Source organism: Bos mutus, chromosome 5, assembly GCF_027580195.1.
Source record: "Bos mutus isolate GX-2022 chromosome 5, NWIPB_WYAK_1.1, whole genome shotgun sequence".
In the NCBI taxonomy this organism is placed as follows: Eukaryota; Metazoa; Chordata; class Mammalia; order Artiodactyla; family Bovidae; genus Bos; species Bos mutus.
This window is the reverse complement of record NC_091621.1, coordinates 11,393,604-11,414,320: the sequence shown is the minus strand read 5'-3', so window position 1 is coordinate 11,414,320 and position 20,717 is coordinate 11,393,604. Positions and strand designations below refer to the sequence as shown.

The 20,717-nt window shown below is 43.1% G+C and overlaps 1 protein-coding gene across 16 annotated transcripts in view; it reads right to left on the bottom strand.

Annotated features, from left to right (window-relative positions):
* ANKS1B (ankyrin repeat and sterile alpha motif domain containing 1B) overlaps positions 1 to 20,717 on the bottom strand; it is a 1,156,394-nt gene that overhangs the window by 28,304 nt on the left and 1,107,373 nt on the right. For all 16 annotated transcript variants that reach the window (XM_070370293.1, XM_070370295.1, XM_070370296.1 and 13 more), the window contains one exon: positions 11,001 to 11,138. In XM_070370293.1, the coding sequence (XP_070226394.1) occupies positions 11,001 to 11,138 (138 nt within the window). The remainder of the gene's footprint in view (positions 1 to 11,000; positions 11,139 to 20,717) is intronic.

Here is a 20,717-nt window from a genome sequence, read left to right as displayed (position 1 = left end):
AGCGGATATTGGCAATTTGATCTCTGGTTCCTCTGCCTTTTCTAAAACCAGCTTGAACATTCAAGTTCACGATTCACATATTGCTGAAGCCTGGCTTGGAGAATTCTGAGCATTACTTTACTAGCGTGTGAGATGAGTGCAATTGTGCAGTAGTTTGAGCATTCTTTGGCATTGCCTTTCTTTGGGATTGGAATGAAAACTGGCCTTTTCCAGTCCTGTGGCCACTGCTGAGTTTTCCAAATTTGCTGGCATATTGAGTGCAGCACTTTCACAGTATCATCTTTCAGGATTTGAAATAGCTCAACTGGAATTCCATCACCTCCACTAGCTTTGTTCGTAGTGATGCTTTCTAAGGCCCACTTGACTTCACATTCCAGCATGTCTGGCTCTAGGTCAGTGATCACACCATCGTGATTATCTGGGTCATGAAGATCTTTTTTGTACAGTTCTGTGTATTCTTGCCATCTCTTCTTAACATCTTCTGCTTCTGTTAGGTCCATACCAGTTCTGTCCTTTATCGAGCCCATCTTTGCATGAAATGTTCCCTTGGTATCTCTAATTTTCTTGAAGAGATCTCTAGTCTTTCCCATTCTGTTGTTTTCCTCTATTTCTTTGCATTGATCGCTGAAGAAGACTTTCTTATCTCTTCTTGCTATTCTTTGGAACTCTGCATTCAGATGCTTATATCTTTCCTTTTCTCCTTTGCTTTTCGCTTCTCTTCTTTTCACAGCTATTTGTAAGGCCTCCCCAGACAGCCATTTTGCTTTTTTGCATTTCCTTTCCATGGGGATGGTCTTGATCCCTGTCTCCTGTACAATGTCACGAACCTCATTCCATAGTTCATCAGGCACTCTATCTATCAGATCTAGGCCCTTAAATCTATTTCTCACTTCCACTGTATAATCATAAGGGATTTGATTTAGGTCATACCTGAATGGTCTAGTGATTTTCCCTACTTTCTTCAATTTCAGTCTGAATTTGGCAATAAGGAGTTCATGATCTGAGCCACAGTCAGCTCCTGGTCTTGTTTTTGCTGACTGTATAGAGCTTCTCCATCTTTGGCTGCAAAGAATATAATCAATCTGATTTTGATATTGACCATCTGGTGATGTCCATGTGTAGAGTCTTTGCTTGTGTTGTTGGAAAACGGTGTTTGTTATGACCAGTGCATTTTCTTGGCAAAACTCTATTAGTCTTTGTCCTGCTTCATTCCGTATTCCAAGGCCAAATTTGCCTGTTACTCCAGGTGTTTCTTGACTTCCTACTTTTGCATTCCAGTCCCCTATAATGAAAAGGACATCTTTTTTGGGTGTTAGTTCTAAAAGGTCTTGTAGGTCTTCATAGAACAGTTCAACTTCAGCTTCTTCAGCATTACTGGTTGGGGCATAGACTTGGATTACTGTGATACTGAATGGTTTGCCTTGGAAATGAACAGAGATCATTCTGTCGTTTTTGAGATTGCATCCAAGTACTGCATTTCGGACTCTTGTTGACCATGATGGCCATTCCATTTCTTCTGAGGGATTCCTGCCCGCAGTAGTAGATATAATGGTCATCTGAGTTAAATTCACCCATTGCAGACCATTTGAGTTGTCGATTCCTAGAATGTCGACATTCACTCTTGCCATCTCTTGTTTGACCACTTCCAATTTGCCTTGATTCATGGACCTGACATTCCAGGTTCCTACATTACCATATATAAAATACTTAGCTAATGGGAAGTTGTGTCTCTGCGACAATCTACAGAGGTGGGATGCGGTTGGAGATGGGAGGGAGGTTCAGGAGGGAGGGAATGTATGTATACCTATGGCTGATTCATGTCGGCGTATGGCAGAAACCCACACAACACTGTAAAGCAATTATCCTCCGTTAAAAATAAATAAATAAAAAAGCCAGACTGATTCTAAAGACCTCAACCCTAGACATGACATTTGATTTTCAGTTACATAGGAGGAGTTATAACGAATACATGTATGAATGCTGTAAAACAATCTGTGAGAAAAAAAAAAAATCAGAATGCCTACTTTCTAACTTAACATTAATTGGGATTGATTTAAGGTTCTGATAACATCAAACCCCTTGAAAGTGAAAGTGTTAGTTACTCATTTGTGTCCAACTCTTTGTGACCCCATGAGACTGTAGACTACCAGGCTCCTCTGTCCATGGGATTCTCCAGGCAAGAATACTGGAGTGGGTTGCCATGCCCTCCTCCAGGGGATCCTCCTGACCCAGGGATCAAACCCAAGTCTCCTGCATTGCAGGCAGATTCTTTACCGCCTGAGCCAGCCCCTTACCCCCCGCCTCCCCAACAAAATAGGAATAAGAGAAAAAGTGACTTATTTTCTTAATATTTTTTGGCTTGCTTAATTCTCAATGATTTATGCCAATGGACAGGATGTACTGATAAATGCAATCTATTAATTTAATCTTTTTTTTTTTGGTGGTGGCAGGGGGTGGGGGTGGGGTAAGGTGGTGGTATGTAAGGGCCGTAAGGCTGGGAGTGCTGCCATTTTTATTCAATCATTGATCTTGGGAGCAGGATCTCTACTGCCACAGACCTGTTGGTGAATTTTAGGGGCTGTGCCAGGGAAAAGTTTCTACTTAAGAGTAGGTTGCTACTTTGTAAGTGGGAGGCTTCCCAGGGAACGAGTTACAGTCCCATCTTAAGGGCTCCATGCACTTTAACATTTTCTCATACTGCCACTCCAGTGTTCTTGCCTGGAAAATCGCATGGACAGAGGAGCCTGGTGGGCTACAGTCCATGGGGTCACAGAGTCAGACATGACTGAGTGACTAAATGACGATGACGATACTGCCATTTATGTTCATAGTATCACAGTCAAGTCCCTGAGGGTCATTTTCAAGTGGAGAAAATGAGAAACAGAATGAAAGAGACCACCTAACTCTAATTACAGTTTTAATTCCATTGTCAGAGGTCAGCTAACATCAATAATAGAAGTTCTCTTGCAACGGTGAATTCCCACTTTGTGGGACAATCTCTGCAACATAAGCCACAGGTACTTTCCACTAGGAACCCCACACTCCTCAATGGAAAGCAACTCCGAGTTTAAGAAATGGAAACATAGGTGAACATGGTAAAAGGGTAAAAACTTTCAGTTGTGAGATGAGTAAGTCCCCGAGTGCACAGGTATAGCAAGGTGACTATAGTTAACAGTACCATACCGGCATGCCTCGTTTTATTGTTTTTTGATGGTATTGTTTTTTTTTTAATTGAAGGTTTGTGGAACCCTGTACTTAGCAAATCTATTGACAATTTTTCCAATAGCCTTTGCTCACTTCATGTTTCTGTGTCCCATTTTCGTAATTCTCGTAATATTTCAAACTTCTCATTATTATTATATTTGCTATGCTGAACTGTGATCAGATCTTCTGTTACCATGAAAAAAGATTACAACATGCTGAAGGCTCAGATGATGGTTAGCATATTTTAGCAATAAAGCATTTTTAAATTAGCAGCAGAGGCGGCACTAGTGGTAAAGAACCCGCCTGCCAAAGCTGGAGATCTAAGAGACACGGGTTCAATCCGTGGGTCAGGAAGATCCCCTGGAGAAGGACATGACATCTCACCCCAGTATTCCTGCCTGAAGAATCCCATGGACAGAGAAGTCTGGTGGGCCACAGTCCATGGGGTTGCAAAGAGTTGGATATGACTGAAGTGACTTAGCATGTGCACACACTGTTTTTTAGACATGATGCTACTGCACACTTAACAGGCTACAGGACACTGTACACATAATTTTTATATGCACTGGGGAATCAAAAAATTCATGCGACTTTCTTTATTGTGATATTTGATTCATTGCGGTGATCTGGAAAACCAAACTTGCAGTTATCTTTGAGGTTTGCCTATATTGTACATTTGAAAGTTATTGACAGAACAGATCCTGAAGTTCTTATCACACATACACACAAAAGCCAATGTGTAAGTATGATGGATGTTAACTAAACTTACTGTGCAGCATGTATATCAAATCCTTATGTTGCATACCTAAAACTCATACAGTGTTATATGCCAATTGTATCTTAATTAAACTGGAGAAAAAGAAAGGGCTCAGGAATCTCACTTTCATTAAACTGGTCACAGTGTGGTTGACTCTGGTGGTGTTCTTCCCCTGCACTTAAGTTTGCTGATACTTAGTGATGGAAGAGGACTATAGAATGCTGTCCCCCAGCCTGCTGACCCCAATTTCCTGCATTCTGTCATCTCTCTTCTTCCAGGTTGGATCCTTTAATGGCCCACATGCAACCAAGAAAGCACAGGAAAGAGGGATCCTCGTCTCCCCCACACACCACCCACAGGCATCAAGACTTTGATGTTCCCTACATATTGCAGAACTAGTCTAAGCTTCACACACTGAAGATTATAGAATTTGGGAGTTGCAAGTAAGAGAAAAATGAGCATGGTTAAAAATCCCAAAGACTGCAAACATGTTCTTTATAGAGAGGTGAGAATTAGCTATGGTTTAGTGGTGGTCATGGCTTTTAATGCTATTAAAACAAAATAAACATTTCATACTATAGAACTATTGAATGAGATCCCTCCCAGATTTCTAAAATAAATCTGACAGTTTCACAAAAAATGCATCAAAATCTTTCTGATCTACCTGTCTCCATTCTATGACCTAGATGTCTAGACTGAGTGAATAATATATAGAAGATGACAGTTTCCAAGTGATCTTAATTCTATCTATCTGTTTCTTTTGGTGGCTTTTAAGGACAATCACTGCAGCCTTGGGATCTAGTGGCCCCAGAAACAACCCATTCTCCCTCTTGTCAGCCCAACGGCATGGTATTCCCCTTCACTCACTGGAGATAAGGGTGGAGGAGAGGGGCTTCCCTGGTGGTCCACTGGTTAAGAATCCGCCTGCCAATGCAGGAGACTTGGGTTTGATCCCCAGACCAGAAGATTCCACATTCCAAGGAGAAGCTAAGCCCGTGTGCCGTAACTACTGAGCCAGTGCTCTGGACCCGAGAACCACAACTATTGAAGCTCCTGCACCTAGAGCCTGTGCTCCGCAACAAGAGAAGCCGCTGCAGTGAGAAGCCAGCGCACCACAATGAAGAGTAGCCCCTACTCACTGCAACTAGAGAAAGCCCATGCGCTGCAGTGAACACCAGCACAGCCACAAAGAGAATAAATAAGTCTTTCAAAAAGAAGAGTGGAGGAGAAAAAAGCTGAATTTGTTGTTTTAAGTCTCAAAACTCCTAGACTCATGAAAGTGTTAGCCACTCAGTTGTGTCCGACTCTTTGTGACCCCATGGACTGTATGCAGCCCGCCAGACTCCTCTGGTCCATGGAATTCTCCAGGCAAGAATACTGGAGTGTCCATTTCCTTCTCCAGGAGATCTTCCCAAACCAAGGGTAGAACCTGGGTCTTCTGAACTGCAGGAAACTACACTCCTAGACTCACAACACACATTTTTTCCCCTACCTAGGCCTATTCTCTTCCCTCAAGTTTTCACTGCCTGGAAGGTGGAGGTTGGGCAGCTTCTTGTTCAGAAGTGGATGAGGCATGTCCCATTAGAGAGGTGACTAGGAATCAGCTGCCACCATAGTGAGTCTAGAATGCAGAGTAAGTCGGGGTTTGCTGATAGGTATAATGGGTGTGTATGCTGTGCACTTAGTCGTTCAGTTGTGTCTGACTCTTTGCGACCCCATGGACTGCAGCCCACCAGGTTCCTCTGTCCATGGGGATTCTCCGCGCAAGAATACTGGAATGGGTTGCCATGCCCTCCTCCAGGGGATCTTCCCAACCCAGGGATCGAACCCAGGTCTCCTGCATTGGAGGCAGATTCTTTACCATCTCAGCCACCAGGGAAGCCCAATGAAGTATAATACACACTGGCTTTTCTTGGGAACACTAATTCCACTTCTGATCTAGTCTTTTTTTAATTTTCATCTACCTGTCATTTAAAACTGAAAATATCACAAGCTGAATTTAGTGTATTAGGTTGGGGCAAAAGTAATTTCAGTTTTACAATTGTTGAACTTTGTCGTTTGATATTGAAATACATTCTTAAATAAATGTGGTTCTGCTATACATCATTTTAATGTGCATGTCTCACTTTATGATTTTTTGCTAATGAGATATTACTTGTGGTTTAATTTATATTTCTTTTAGACAACAGAAATAATGTTAGACAAAAAGCAAAGATGAGTGATTTTTTATTCGAGTTCAAAATGGTCATAAAGCATCAGAGACAACTCAAAACATCAACAATGCATCTGGCCCAGAAACTGCTAATGAATGTAGAGTGCAGTGGTTGTTCAAGAAGTTTTGCAAAGGAAACGAGAGCCTTGAGGATGAGGAGTACAGTGGCTGACCATCGGAAGTTAACAATGACCAATTGAGAGGATCATTGAAGCTGATCCTCTTACAACTACGCGAAAAGTTGCCCAAGAACTCAATGTTGACCTTTCTGTGGTTGTTTGGCATTTGAAGCAAACTGTAAAGGTGAAAAAGCTCAATAAGTGGGTGCCTCACAGCTGACTAAAAATTTAAAAATTGTTATTTTGAAGTGTTATCTTCTCTTATTCTATGCAACAACAATGAACCATTTCTCGATCGGATTGTGACGTGCGACAAGTGAATTTTATATGACAACCAGCAATGAACAGCTCAGTGATTGGACTGAGAAGAAGCTCCAAAGCACTTCCCAAAGCCAAACTTGCACCAAGAAAAGGTCATGATCACTGGTGGTCTGCTTCCCATTTGATCCACTACAGCTTTCTGAATCCTGGTGAAACCACTGTATCTGAGAAGTATGCTCAGCAAATTGATGAGATGCACTGAAAACCGCAACGCCTCAGCCAGCACTGGTCAACAGAATGGGCCCATTCTGTTGTCTTCTCCATACCAGCACCTGATCACACGTTGCACAACCAACACTTCAAAAGTTGAATGAATTGGGCTACAAAGTTTTGCCTCATTTGCCATATTCACCTGCTGTTGCTGCTAAGTCACTTCAGTCATGTCTGACTCCGTGTGACCCCACAGACGGCAGCCCACCAGGCTCCCCCGTCCCTGGGATTCTCCAGGCAAGAACACTGGAGTGGGTTGCCATTTCCTTCTCCTGACCTCTCACCAACTGACCTCCACATTTTCAAGCAGCTCGACAATTTTCTGCAGGAAAAGTGCTTCCACAAGCAGCAGGATGCAGAAAATGCTTTCCAAGAGTTTGTAGAATCCTGAAGCATGCTACAGGAATAAACAAACATTTCTTTTTGGCAAAAATGTGTTGATTGTAATGGTTCCTATTTTGATTAATAAAGATGTGTTGGAGCCTAGTTATAATGATTTAAAATTCATGGTACAAAATTTAAAAATTGCAGTCCAAAACTGCAATTACTTTTGTACCAACCTAATAGATTCTTAGGAATGAGAACAAGCTTAGAGAAGATAAAGCGTAGCATTTTCTGAAGTGTGTTCTGCAGAATGCCAGGCCCATGAGGAGCTTTCCTGGCAAGAGGCTCCCACGGCCAAATGACCCTGGAAAACACAGAGCACTCCCCCTCCTGGTGTCTGAGCCTACTGAGGGCTCTGCAGTGTCTCAGAGTAAATAACTATGTTAGATTCACATGCTTGCTTTCGTAGTGGGGCTTGAGCTTCCCTTCTAAGACCACAGGATTTCGATGTGAAAAATGTTCTGAATTTCAAATCCAACTCTCTGTAAACTGGAAGTTCTCCTATCACTGAATTTTCTTGATAATAGGAGATATTCAGAAAAACTTCCTATGACTCATAAGAAATCTACAAAGTGAAAGTAGTAATAACTGCAATTAAAAATGTGTATGTCATGGCGGGGGGTGGGGGAAGAAGAAGGTGGGATGAATTGAGAGAGCTGCACTGACATATGTACACTACCATGTGTAAAGTAGAGAGCTGGTGGGAAGCTGCTGTGTAGCGGGAGCTCAGCTTGGTGCGCTATGTAACCTAGATGGGGGTGGGGGTGGGAGGGAGATTTGAGAGGGAGGGGATATATATACACACATAGCTGCTCCATGCTGCTGTACAGCAGGAACACAACACTGTAAAGGAATTATACTCCAATAAAAAGTAAGCAAATATATACTCAAAACACATCAGCTGAAAGACTAAATGGATACTGGAGGTATTCTTTTGCCATTTGGGCAGCCTGGGGGACTGATTCATATCAAAAGAATGTTAATGCTTCAAGAATGGGCTGAATATTGAACTGCCCTACATAAAGACACGAAATCCATGCTCAAAGAGGCTTTTTTTTTTTTTTCTTCAGTGCAAACAAAGCTTGGTGCATCTCAAAATTGCTCAAAGGCCCAGGTCAGGACTGGTGGCCTTTGTGACTGTTTTTGAAGTTAGACAAACTGTTCACCTAGAGAGAATTAAAATGGTGGATTCATGGCGTAAGATGAAAATCCTTTGGAGCTGATACCAGACTCCTAAGCTAGTGAATGTCTACATTAAATCAAACATCTGGATGAAAAGATAAAAGGTGAAGCAATTCTCCACATGTTTTCAAAATGTACCAGGGACATTGTGTTGGTCTTAAAACCAAACAGTTGACTATTTTTCCCCTATATTTCGCCTCAGAATTCTGGCGTCACATATACACCAGCTGAAAAACTTAAGGGGCCAGATGGCCCATGGGTATCATTTTTAGTTTGAATAGAGAACACTGTTTTAGATACTCTTATGGAGGCAAATTATATATTACTCTAAAACCAATTTAGAAAGAAACACTGCAATTCCCAAGGGAAGGCTGGAATTCATCCTGACAATACTGGAATATTAATGCTGACACTCAATGAAAACACTATATAGAAGTAATAGACCAAGAGAAGGCCTACAGAGTCTATGCTTGCTTTCTACTGCTTCTGTTTATTTATTCTAGTTTTTTTCAGTTCTTTTGCAAGGGCAGTGGGAAAACGTGGGACTATAAATATACTTCTGAAAAATCTACCTTATGTCTTTTAGCAGGAAAAGGCCAGAGTGAATTGTGAGGTCAGAAGGGAAGGAGAGAGACAGAGGTGGTGCTGACCATGACACATTGTTCATGAGCCTCTATATACATTCCTTCATTTCAGTCCCAATGAAAACCTGTGAGGGACACATCCCTGCACCTGTTCTGTAGACAAAGGAAATCGGGACTCTGAGTCCTGCTCCTCATCTAACATCAGGGAGCAGGCAGCGAGTTGGAATGTGAACTCTGAGCAGCTTGTCCTTTCTATGACACCAAGGCAACTCTCCCAGAGAAGGGTGTATCATGCAAACCAAAAGGTATGGGGATAGAAAGATAAATTCTGTTGTTTAGAGAAACAACTGCATCTCACAAGAATGGCAAGTTATGTCTAAAGGCACCAGAAACCTAATGTGGACATGGCTTTAATCAATAATTTTGATCCCATGGGAACAAATGCATCCAGGGATACTGTAAGGGCTTGGCTTTGCAGTCCTTAACTGTTAACACCGACCACCTGTATCTGAAAAAGACTTTCCAAAATATACAAGCAGCTCATGCAGCTCAATATCAAAAAAATACAAACCCAATCAAATAACAGGCAGAAGATATAGAGACATTTCCCCAAAGAAGACATACAGATAGCTAACAAACAAATGAAAATACACTCAACATCACTCATTATCAGAGAAATGCAAATCAAAACTACAATGACACATCACCCCACACCAATTAAAATGGCCACTCTCAAGAAATCTACAAACAATAGATGCTGGAGAGGGTGTGGAGAAAAGGGAACCCTCTTGCACTGTTGGTGGGAATGTAAATTGATACAGCTACTATGGAGAACAGGTTGGAGGTTCTAGAACTACCATATGACCTAGCAATCCCACTCTTGGGCGTATATCCTGAGAAAACCATAATTCAAAAAGACACATGTTACTCAATGATCACTGCAGCACTATTTACAATAGCTATGACATAGAAGCAGCCTAGATGTTTATTGACAGATGAATGGATAAAGAAGATGTAGTATATGTATACAATGGAATGTTAGCGATAAAAAGAAATGAAATTGGGTCATTTGTAGTGACGTGAATGGACCTAGAGTCTGTCGTACAAAATAAGTCAGAAAGAGAAACACAAATATTGCATATGGGTTAGTTTTAAGACAATGACAAACAGGATTATAGGTGGTATAATACCATAAGGACATCATTACAAGACTAATTTCTGAATACGGGTCATAGTTAAATAGACCAAACCTCACCGTTCCCAATTACTATTTGTAGATGTCTAATTTAATTACTATTCAATATAGAAAACCATAAGTATTGTATGAAGCACTAAAATTTATATTTCTTCCAAACAAACCTAGATTACTATGTCCTACTATTTAGAAATGGCTCCCCAAGAAACCAACAGATATAGTGAAGGAACAAAAGCTGAAAGACATTTACTGTATTTTGGTACCAAAGAAAGGAATTCATTAAATTTAAAAAGTGAAGTTAGTAGTTGATCAATGGCAGTTCAGATACTGAATAGAAATGGAGTTTGAAATTTAATGGATGAGTGAAAATATAGAAAAAGCTCAGAAAAGCTGAAGTCTGCAAAATATCTTATACCACAAATACCTTAATATTTGGTAAAACAAACAAACAAACAAAAACCAAGCATTTGGACTTCCTGGTGGTCCAGTTGTTAAGAATCTGCCTGCCAGTGCAGGGGACACAGGTTTGATCTCGGAGCCAGGAAGATCCCACATGTTGAGGAGTAACCAAGCCTGTGTTATATGCCACAACCACTGAAGCCTGCACCTAACACCCATGTTCTGTACAGCAAGAGAAGCCACTGCAGTAAGAAGCTCAACAGAGGGCAGCCCCCTGCGTGCCACAACTTGAGAAAGCCCACATGTAGCAATGAAGACCCAGTACAGCAAAAAAAAACAAAACTCAAACAAACCAAGCATCTACACTGCTTTCAATAAATTCCAGGTACATTCACAGAAATCTTGAGTCAGTCTAAAGAGGATGGGTACTCACCACATCAAAGGCCGTGAACACGTGACAGTAGTGGTGATTGGACTTCAAGTCCTTAGTGATATAAGCGAACGTCGAGAGGTCTTCCGGGTCCTGGGCAGCACAGGAGATGTTACGAATCTCATGCTCAGCAATTATGTTCTGGAAGAAATGACATAAATGACCACTGTTTTCCTCTGCAAACCAGCCTATTTTAGAACCAAGGCAAACGACCTGGGAAGCAGCTGCTGTCCCTTTTCCTAGAATGTTCTAGACTAGCAACATTCAAAATGACCCACTCTCTGTGGGCAAAGGTACACCAGGTCTGGAAGGAATATTTTCGTTTAATGAAAAACAACCTAAAATAGTCTGAACCCGGAGCAGCAGTTCTTGCCTGGCGCTGTGTAGACACTTTAAAAAAAATAATTATTGTTAAGGATTTTACTGTTTCCATCCCCCACGTACACTGGGAGAGTCAGCGCTGCCTCCTGCCAGCTCTTCCTGGAAGAGCCCCCCTGCCCTGTTGTTCTGCTTCCCCAGGAACCTGAGCCCTCACCATCCCTTACTGTTGTCCTGTGCCGGCCAGAGCTCCCCAGAGCCAGGCAGGTTGGGGAGGGCAAGTCAAAGCACTCTCTCTTGACAACTCTGCAGAGACGAGGGCACAGGGGTGGGAGGAGGGAAACAGCGCACCACGGGCTCGACACAGGGCCCTGTGGATGACAACACTTTGCTAACTATTCCCGCCGTGTTGTAATTACGAGTGGGCGCTGGAGGTTAGCCTCAGCAGCTCACAGGTGGAAACTGGTCCTCAGACAGTGTAAGTGCCTTAACGCAGGGCAGGTGGTGGAGCTGAGCCCACAATCTGCGGTTTATCGGACCGCAGAGCTCAGGCTCTCTCAAATACAATGCAATGCTTCTCACCCCCAGCCTCTCTCTCACTGGTTCAACACCATTTCATTTTTCTTCTCACTAGCAATTTTTTCATGGCCTCTCCTTGCCAGCCTCCTCATCCCAACCTCATTCCCAATAATGGGAAAGTACCCGAGGAAACGTTTAGGTACAATTACCCTGAAGCACAAAATAATCAAGGAGAAACCACTGGGCTGCAAACCCTGCCAGATACTTCTTTTGATATATTGATGAATTTAAGAAGGAAAATATTTCACATAATCGTGCAATCATTTCTTAATCTCATAATATCCCATTTATAATCTCATAATATCTCATTTATGATTTCTGCAGTTGTCATAGATCTAAAACCTTTAATGATTACCCTAATTACTTTGTAATTGCACAGTCTTAAATAACCCAAGCACATATAATGCTCCGGGTACACCCATCAATATCTAAAAATGCTTACAAAATGCCCTTCCCTGCCAGCGCCCCGAGCAAGTTTTTCACGCCCCTCACTCTGCTGAGCTGTGTGGTTAGGAAGCAATTACAGAATTAACACATGAAAGAAAATTAAATTAAGACATTCTTCACAGTGGTCCCTTATGTTGATACTACATGTAGCACTGTCAAAAATAAACTGGAGTCAGAATCGCATAAACAAGTAACATCCTCTTGCAGGATAGAATTTCAAGATAGAAGGTCCAGAGCCTCTTCTGACATCCAGACAGCATTTCTTCAAGAAGAAAACTAAATTAGGAACTTGTGAAATCTTAAATTTAAAATTAATAAGAGCTGCGTGATCTTTATAGGTACAGTGTTAGCAGGTGCTCTGGGCCTCCACCGTCATTTGATTTACTTTGTTTCCGTCATTTTAATTGGGGGCTGCGAGTTCTTTCGGCAAGTCTGTGTGGATGCAGTCTTGTCATCCAGGATCCACTCTTATTGGAAATAGAGCATTGGCTCCAACTTAATTGGTATGTTGTGTTCTTGAGATTTTTAACTAGCAAAAGGTAGATTCATTGGAAGGACTGATGCTGAGGCTCCAATACTTTGGCTACCTGATGCGAAGAGCTGACTCACTGGAAAATACCTCGATGCTGGGAAAGATTGAGGGCAAAAGAGGAAGGGGGCCACAAAGGATGAGATGGTTGGATGACATCATCAACTCAATGGACATGAGTTTGAGCAAACTCCGAGAGATAGCGAAGGACAAGGAAGCCTGGCGTGCTGTAGTTGATGGGGTTGCAAAGAGTCAGACATGACTGAACAACAACAAAAAAGGTAGATTAACTTCTCAGGAAAGTGTTACAGTGAAAAGTGCCCTGTGACTTTTATTGCACTGAATACCCTGAATCTTGCCAGTTCATAAGATGTCACTCTTGATTTTCAATGATGTATGACAGCCCTCTGGCCCAGGGAAAACTTGTAAAGTAGATCAAGCTTTATCTCTTGAGCTCTCTCTTAATTCTGAGCTTCATGTGTCTGTCCTCCCCAAGTTTGTATCTTGAAATCCTAGCTCCCAGTGTGATGGTGCTTAGAGGTGGGCCTTTGGGATGTGATTAGGTCAAGAGGGTGGAGCTCTCGTGAAGGTGATTAGTGCTTTTACAAGACGAGGAGCCAGTAGGTCCTTGGTTATTCATTTTAAATATAGCAGTATGTACCTGTTCATCCCAAACTTCCTAACTATCCCTCCTCCCCATCTTTTCCCCCAGAAATCATAAGTTCATTCTCTAGGGAACTCTGCTCAATGTTATGTGGCAGCCTGGATGGGAGAGGAGTTTGGGGGAGAATGGATACATGTGAATGTATGGCTGAGTCCCTTTGCTGTCCACCTGAAACTATCACAACACAGTTCATCAGCTATACTCCAATACAAAATAAAACATTTAATAAAAATAAATAAATAAATCTAAGTTGGCTTAAAAAAATTGCAAAAAAAAAAAATCCCACCCCAAAACAGTCAAGAGAGCCAACTGGCCCTCTCTGCCATGAGGACACAGCAGGAAGATGGCTGTTTATGAAGCAGCAAATGGAGGCTTTCATCAGATACTGTATCTGTTGCTGACTTAATTTTGGACTTTCCAGCCTCTGAAATTGTGAGAAATAAATATTTGTGGTTTAAGCAACCCCATCTATGGTAATTTATTACAGCACTAAGACACTTTTCCTCTTTCTTGACTTTCCCTCCCAATTTTCTGAAACCCATCCCCACAACCACTCCTGCCCGCCACTCCCTCACTTCTCTCATCCCCAGGAGCCCAGGACTGTCTCTTAACTCTGAGGCCCTGCCCTCCTCCATGGTGCTCCATGTTCCAAAATCAGCCTCTTCACCTACTGCTGAAACTTTTATTCCTCTGTTCTCATGGTCTAAACCAGAGGAAAGGCAGGCTAATAAAAATGTTCTATAATCAGTTAATAGCTCATGTTACTGGCCTTTAATCATCCTAATTGGCAGTTGAAAAATATGCTTATAAATGAATTCATACTGATGGACTGGCTGGGGAGGTATCTTGAACAGAACTTCCTGATAGGTTGGTGGTGCTGGAATGTGGACAGGACCTGGGATCTCACAACTGATGTAACCGAGCAGGACTCACTGCTGATGTAACCGAGTGAGGCCTTTTCAGGACAGACCCCGCTCCCACATGCTCTCAGAAGTACCCAGATAATAGTAGCTCATGCCTGAGTTTTTCAGATGCTAAAAAGCCACCACCATGCATGCATGCTTAGTTGCTTCAGTCATGCTGGACTCTTTGCGACCCCATGGACTGTAGCCCAACAGGCTCCTTTGTCCATGGGATTCTCCAGGCAAGAATACTGGAGTGGGTTGCCTTTCTCCAGGGGATCTTTTTGACCTAGGGATCGAACCCACATGTCTTGTGTCTCCTGCATCAGCAGGCGAGTTCTTTTGTACTAGCACTTGGGAAGAAATGAACTACTTGATGATCAAGAGCGCACAGCCACCAGGCCACCTGGCGCCTAAGGGTTGATCACCATCAACCAGTCAAGAGAACTATGCACGAGCTGATCACATACCTGGGGACACCAGTCCCTCACTTGGTCTTTAAAAATGCTCTGCTGAAAAACTAAAAAAAGGTGTGGTGGTTCTTTATTTATTTTTTTAAAATGCTTTGCTGAAACCCTCCAGGGAGTTTGGGTATGGGCATGGGCCACCCATTCTCCTTGCCTGGCCCTGCAATAAACATCTCTCTGCTTCACACGCTGACACTGGGAGTGTTTAGCCTCACTGTGTGTCAGGCACACAAACCTACATGTGGGGACACTGAGCTCAATGCTGCCGTCACTGCATCACCTTTGTAGAATGGCAAGGCCAGGTCTCCATGTGTATGATGATTCTGAGACTCAGGAATAGTCCTGGCCTACAGACTACACCACAGCTGTGGATGGAATGGAGGCTGCATGTGCTATAAACAACTTGTTTAGGCAAAAGTCCTAAATTAATCTATGCCTAAAAAAATAGCATAAGCCCCGCCTGAGGCTGACATTCAAAACAAACAAACCCAGGCACTGAGTTATTCCTAATTTAGCTGGATGGGAAGACTGAGGAGGGGGTCAAAGCAGGAAGGCAAAATGCAACCCAATCTTGGTCAAGTGCTGGATGTGGGGACTGTGTCACCTCTTAGAAGGCCCTGCTGATCTGAAGACGGGTTTGGAACTAAGCAGTTGTAGTCTTCTTGGTGGAAAGCCACGCTAGAGCTACCTTGGGCTACGGAGCACCAGAAAGCTGGTGTGATTTATCTGTAACATTTTAGTATAAATCTACTCCAAGTCCCATTTTTAGTTCAATGTCATTTTTGCTTCTTCCTTTTCAAATAGAGTTTAATTATTCAATTTGTTTCCTATGTTGGTAGGTAATAAACTCATGAGTTGATAACCAGGTACCTAGCCTTCTCCATGAACTCAGCCACAGCTATTTCTTCATGAGAGTAAAAGGAAAGAAGTGTTTTGCTGGAAGGTTCACCTTTTACCTAGTCAAATGCAAGCAAATAGGAATGGAAGTGTAAATTAAGCATCCATTGCACTTCAAACGAATTGGTAGAAGGAGCTGTGGAAACAGAAAAAAGTAACAGAAAAAAGCATTAGGTTAGGGAATGGGAAAGTCAAGTTTTAGTCCTTCTCAGTGACCAGCTGGTTGTGTCACTGCAGGGCAGTCACTTGGAAAAGGGTCTGAGGCCTTTGGTTACTCTACATGTCCGGAGAAGTCCAAACACCCCCTCTATGTGACAGGGCAGGGTTACAGAGATGTGGTTGTCGGGAGGGAACAGTTTAAGAATCAAGAACAACGAAACATCAAACATAAACAATAAGCTGTGACTTCTGCTTGTGTCTCAGTACAGGCTTAGTGGTCACAGCACCTCAAATTGTGAGGTCTTCCCAGATGTCTACAAATCACAAGTCCTTCACTTCAAGTCAGAGTGGCTCCCTGTCGACAATGCTTCCCAGGGGAGGAACCTGTGGTGCAAACTGGAAGCAGGACCTGGAGTGCATCAGCCTGCTCCTTGCCTGCTGTGGGCATTAACCAGAGGCTGGCCTTTGCACAGGACCAAGTGGCACACACGATGCCCTGCAGACACTGCTGATGAGCACAGCTCCCTTCACACCATGACCCGAGCACAACCCTTTCAGCGGTGGCTCCTCCACACCCCTGAAACCAGGCCTTCAGCCCTGGCTGGCAGTGTCTCTCAGCCGTCCTCAGACAAACTCTACCAGCGCAGCTCTTCACTGTTTCCTACCTTCTAACACAAGCTCTCTGCTCTGGTTTCTCACACACTAACTCCTAGGCCACGGCCCTGAGTCACCCACCATCCACCCTCAGATTGAATAGATCAGCTGCACCTTAGGATGCTGGGATGGGGACCCTGTGTAGCCACCAGTGTTGAAATCAATGTCCCCAAATTCCTGAAAAAGCCAGCCAAGTGCTTTTTAACTAGTTTTAAAATTACCCAGACTCACCAGTTTTCTTTTGTGATTGCCAAAAAGAGATATGAAATTGGAATGTAACATATTATCTTAAAGGTCATAGAGAGTTTGGCTTCACCTGCCACCAACATATGCATCTGCCTTTGCTCTGGATTTTGAGAATAGGCTGAGGACCACACTGTGAGGACTTGAAAGACACATGGGCTTTCTTCATCTAGTGTCTTTATTCATGCAATTATCTTTGGCATATCTTTCAGTGCTTAGATGTCCAGGTAGTCCTTAGTGGGGAGAGCTCTATGAGTAACTCATCTAAGTACGGGTGACTAGAGCAGAAGCATCCTCTCAAAGTCTAGGATCAAGATCTACGGCCACTAATGTGTCCATAAGGTAAAGGCCACAGAGCCAACAGTGCTCCCTCCTTCCTCTGATGGTGGAGAGAGCGTTAGAGAGGATGCTATTATCATAGATACACTCAGTCATGCCACCAGCTTCATGGGACGACAGTCTTAAGACTCTGGAAACGTCTCAGGGCAAATACAACTTGTTTAGAAAATGTCAGAATCCAAGCCTGCTAATAACACTGTTAATCTAAGAGATTGTTAAACCCATATGCTGAAAATATACTGCCTTTCATGATTTTCAAGTGCAAATGGGGTAGAGGCAACTGCTCCAGGTTAAAAAAATGCCAAAGACTTTCTTGAAGTTTAGATACAGTGAAAACAATGGTATCATAAGAATTCCATGAAGTTTTGAAACTTTAAAGACCAATTGACTATAACCTAGGGCTAAAGGAAGCGACTAAAATTGCTTCTAAGAAATGAAAAAGCAAATCAATTGGGATTTTTCTGATCAGGCTCCCCACAACTGTAATCTGATAATGGTAACTATACAAAAAAAATCTTCATGACCAAGATAATCACGATGGTGTGATCACTCACCTAGAGCCAGACATGCTGGAATGTGAAGTCAAGTGGGCCTTAGAAAGCATCACTACGAACAAAGCTAGTGGAGGTGATGGAATTCCAGTTGAGCTATTTCAAATCCTGAAAGATGATGCTGTGAAAGTGCTGCACTCAATATGCCAACAAATTTGGAAAACTCAGCAGTGGCCACAGGACTGGAAAAGGTCAGTTTTCATTCCAGTCCCAAAGAAAGGCAATGCCAAAGAATGCTCAAACTACTGCACAATTGCACTCATCTCACATGCTAGTAAAGTAATGCTCAAAAATCTCCAAGCCAGGCTTCAGCAATACGTGAACCGTGAACTTCCTGATGTTCAAGCTGGTTTTAGAAAAGGCAGAGGAACCAGAGATCAAATTGCCAATATCCGCTGGATCATGAAAAAAGCAAGAGAGTTCCAGAAAAACATCTATTTCTGCTTTATTGACTATGCCAAAGCCTTTGACTTTGTGGATCACAATAAACTGTGGAAAATACTGAAAGAGATGGGAATACCAGACCACCTGATCTGCCTCTTGAGAAATTTGTATGCAGGTAAGGAAGCAACAGTTAGAACTGGAATTGGAACAACAGACTGGTTCCAAATAGGAAAAGGAGTAGGTCAAGGCTGTATATTATCACCCTGCTTATTTAACTTCTATGCAGAGTACATCATGAGAAACGCTAGACTGGAAGAAACACAAGCTGGAATCAAGATTGCTGGGAGAAATATCAATCACCTCAGATATGCAGATGACACCACCCTTATGGCAGAAAGTGAAGAGGAACTCAAAAGCCTCTTGATGAAAGTGAAAGTGGAGAGTGAAAAAGTTGGCTTAAAGCTCAACATTCAGAAAACGAAGATCATGGCATCCGGTCCCACCACTTCATGGGAGATAGATGGGGAAACAGTGGAAACAGTGTCAGACTTTATTTCCGGGGGCTCCAAAATCACTGCAGATGGTGACTGCAGCCATGAAATTAGAAGACGCCTACTCCTTGGAAGGAAAGTTATGACCAACCTAGATAGCATATTGAAAAGCAGAGACATTACTTTGCCAATAAAGGTTCATTTAGTCAAGGCTATGGTTTTCCTTGTGGTCATGTATGGATGTGAGAGTTGGACTGTGAAGAAGGCTGAGCGCCGAAGAGTTGATGCTTTTGAACTGTGGTGTTGGAGAAGACTATTGAGAGTCCCTTGGACTGCAAGGAGAGCCAACCAATCCATTCTGAAGGAGATCAGCCCTGGGATTTCTTTGGAGGGAATGATGCTGAAGCTGAAACTCCAGTACTTTGGCCACCTCATGCGAAGAGTTGACTCATTGGAAAAGACTCTGATGCTGGGAGGGATTGGGGGCAGGAGGAGAAGGGGATGACAGAGGATGAGATGGCTGGATGGCATCACTGACTCGATGGACGTGAGTCTGAGTGAACTCCGGGAGTTGGTGATGGACAGGGAGGCCTGGCGTGCTGCAATTCATGAGGTCGCAAAGAGTTGGACACGACTGAGCGACTTAACTGAACTGAATGGTAACTGAACTGACTCATTGGAAAAGATCCTGATGCTGGGAAAGATTGAGGGCAGGAGAAGAAGGGGACGACAGAGGATGAGATGGTTGGATGGCAACGCCGACTCAATGGACACGGGTTTGGGTGGACTCCAGGAGTTGGTGATGGACAGGGAGGCCTGGTGTGCTGCGGTTTTGGGGTTGCAAGGCATTTGACATGACTGAGCGACTGAACTGAACTGAATGGTAACTATCAATGACATATTGCCAGGTTGAAGCCATCATCCACCTAAGGCATCTGACTCTGAGTGTGCTCTGGACATCATTGGCTAGCTTGAGTAGGCTGCATTATCAGCTTTCTGCCTGGGTTTCAGGACTGCTTCTAAAACTGGGAGGTTGTTCTCCTCAGTAGACTTGGGGAGCTTGGGCTTATCTGACCACTGACACAGCAGTCTTCTTCATTACAGAAAACAAACTGGGAAGGCTTTCAGTGGGTGAAAGCCATTGAATCTGGGGATTCACATAGTCAGGCTTATTACAGTCAAGAGTCATTGGCTACAGGATGTTTCCCTGAATCTAAATCCAGGTGCCCTGGTCATAAATTTCCATCATTTAAATTCATCTGATTCATGACTTCTGCTTCCTTTCCCCAGAATGGAGTGGGTCCAACCGGGAGGACTGGGTAGGCAGTCCAGAAAACAAACAGTGTTCACCAATGGGGATCACCTCATTTCCCCAATTTCTATACTTTATTGGTTGGAAGGATGGAAGACTAAAATGCAGGGACATGTGGGGGTTTGGGAGGAAAAGCCAGTCAGGTTTGAGTTTCTGGAGGGTGAGAGTGGTCACACCCGCATTTTCTAGTTTAGCACCTGCACTCCGTCATCTTTGCCAAGAAAGGACACTTTTGAAGTAAAATGTAACCTGTTTGTCTGCACTTGACCTTGGAGCCCATGAACCATTCTCCCAGTGAGTGCAAGGTCATAGCATGGTCACAGCATGGCCTGAGCTTTTCGGATGGCGCCTCTTAAGAAAACAATGCAGTTGAAACCCTCTCTTCCATCTCAATAGTTGAGAATGAAATGCAATTATACGATGTAAAAGCCAGAGCGTGTGTTCCCTGTGTCAGGTATTCATTACATACATCAAAAGAAAGCACAGGCGTATCTCTGGAGAAAGGGAGAAACAAACACTCTAGTCTGTTGCCTAGTGACACTTCCTCTGACGGAGGAATGAACACTGATGCGTTTTCACTCTAGACATGATTTTTCCTGTTTTAATGTTCCCTGGACCCAAAGGGATATCGTCAGATCCTGAACAGCACAGTCTATGAGGGAAGGTACCTTGGAAAGGTGAATGCAAAATATGTGTAGAAATCCTGGATCAGGCCTCCAAATGCAAGGTGCCCGTGTGTGTGCCCGTGTGTGTGTGTGTGTCTACAGCTGTGTTTAGGGAGCAT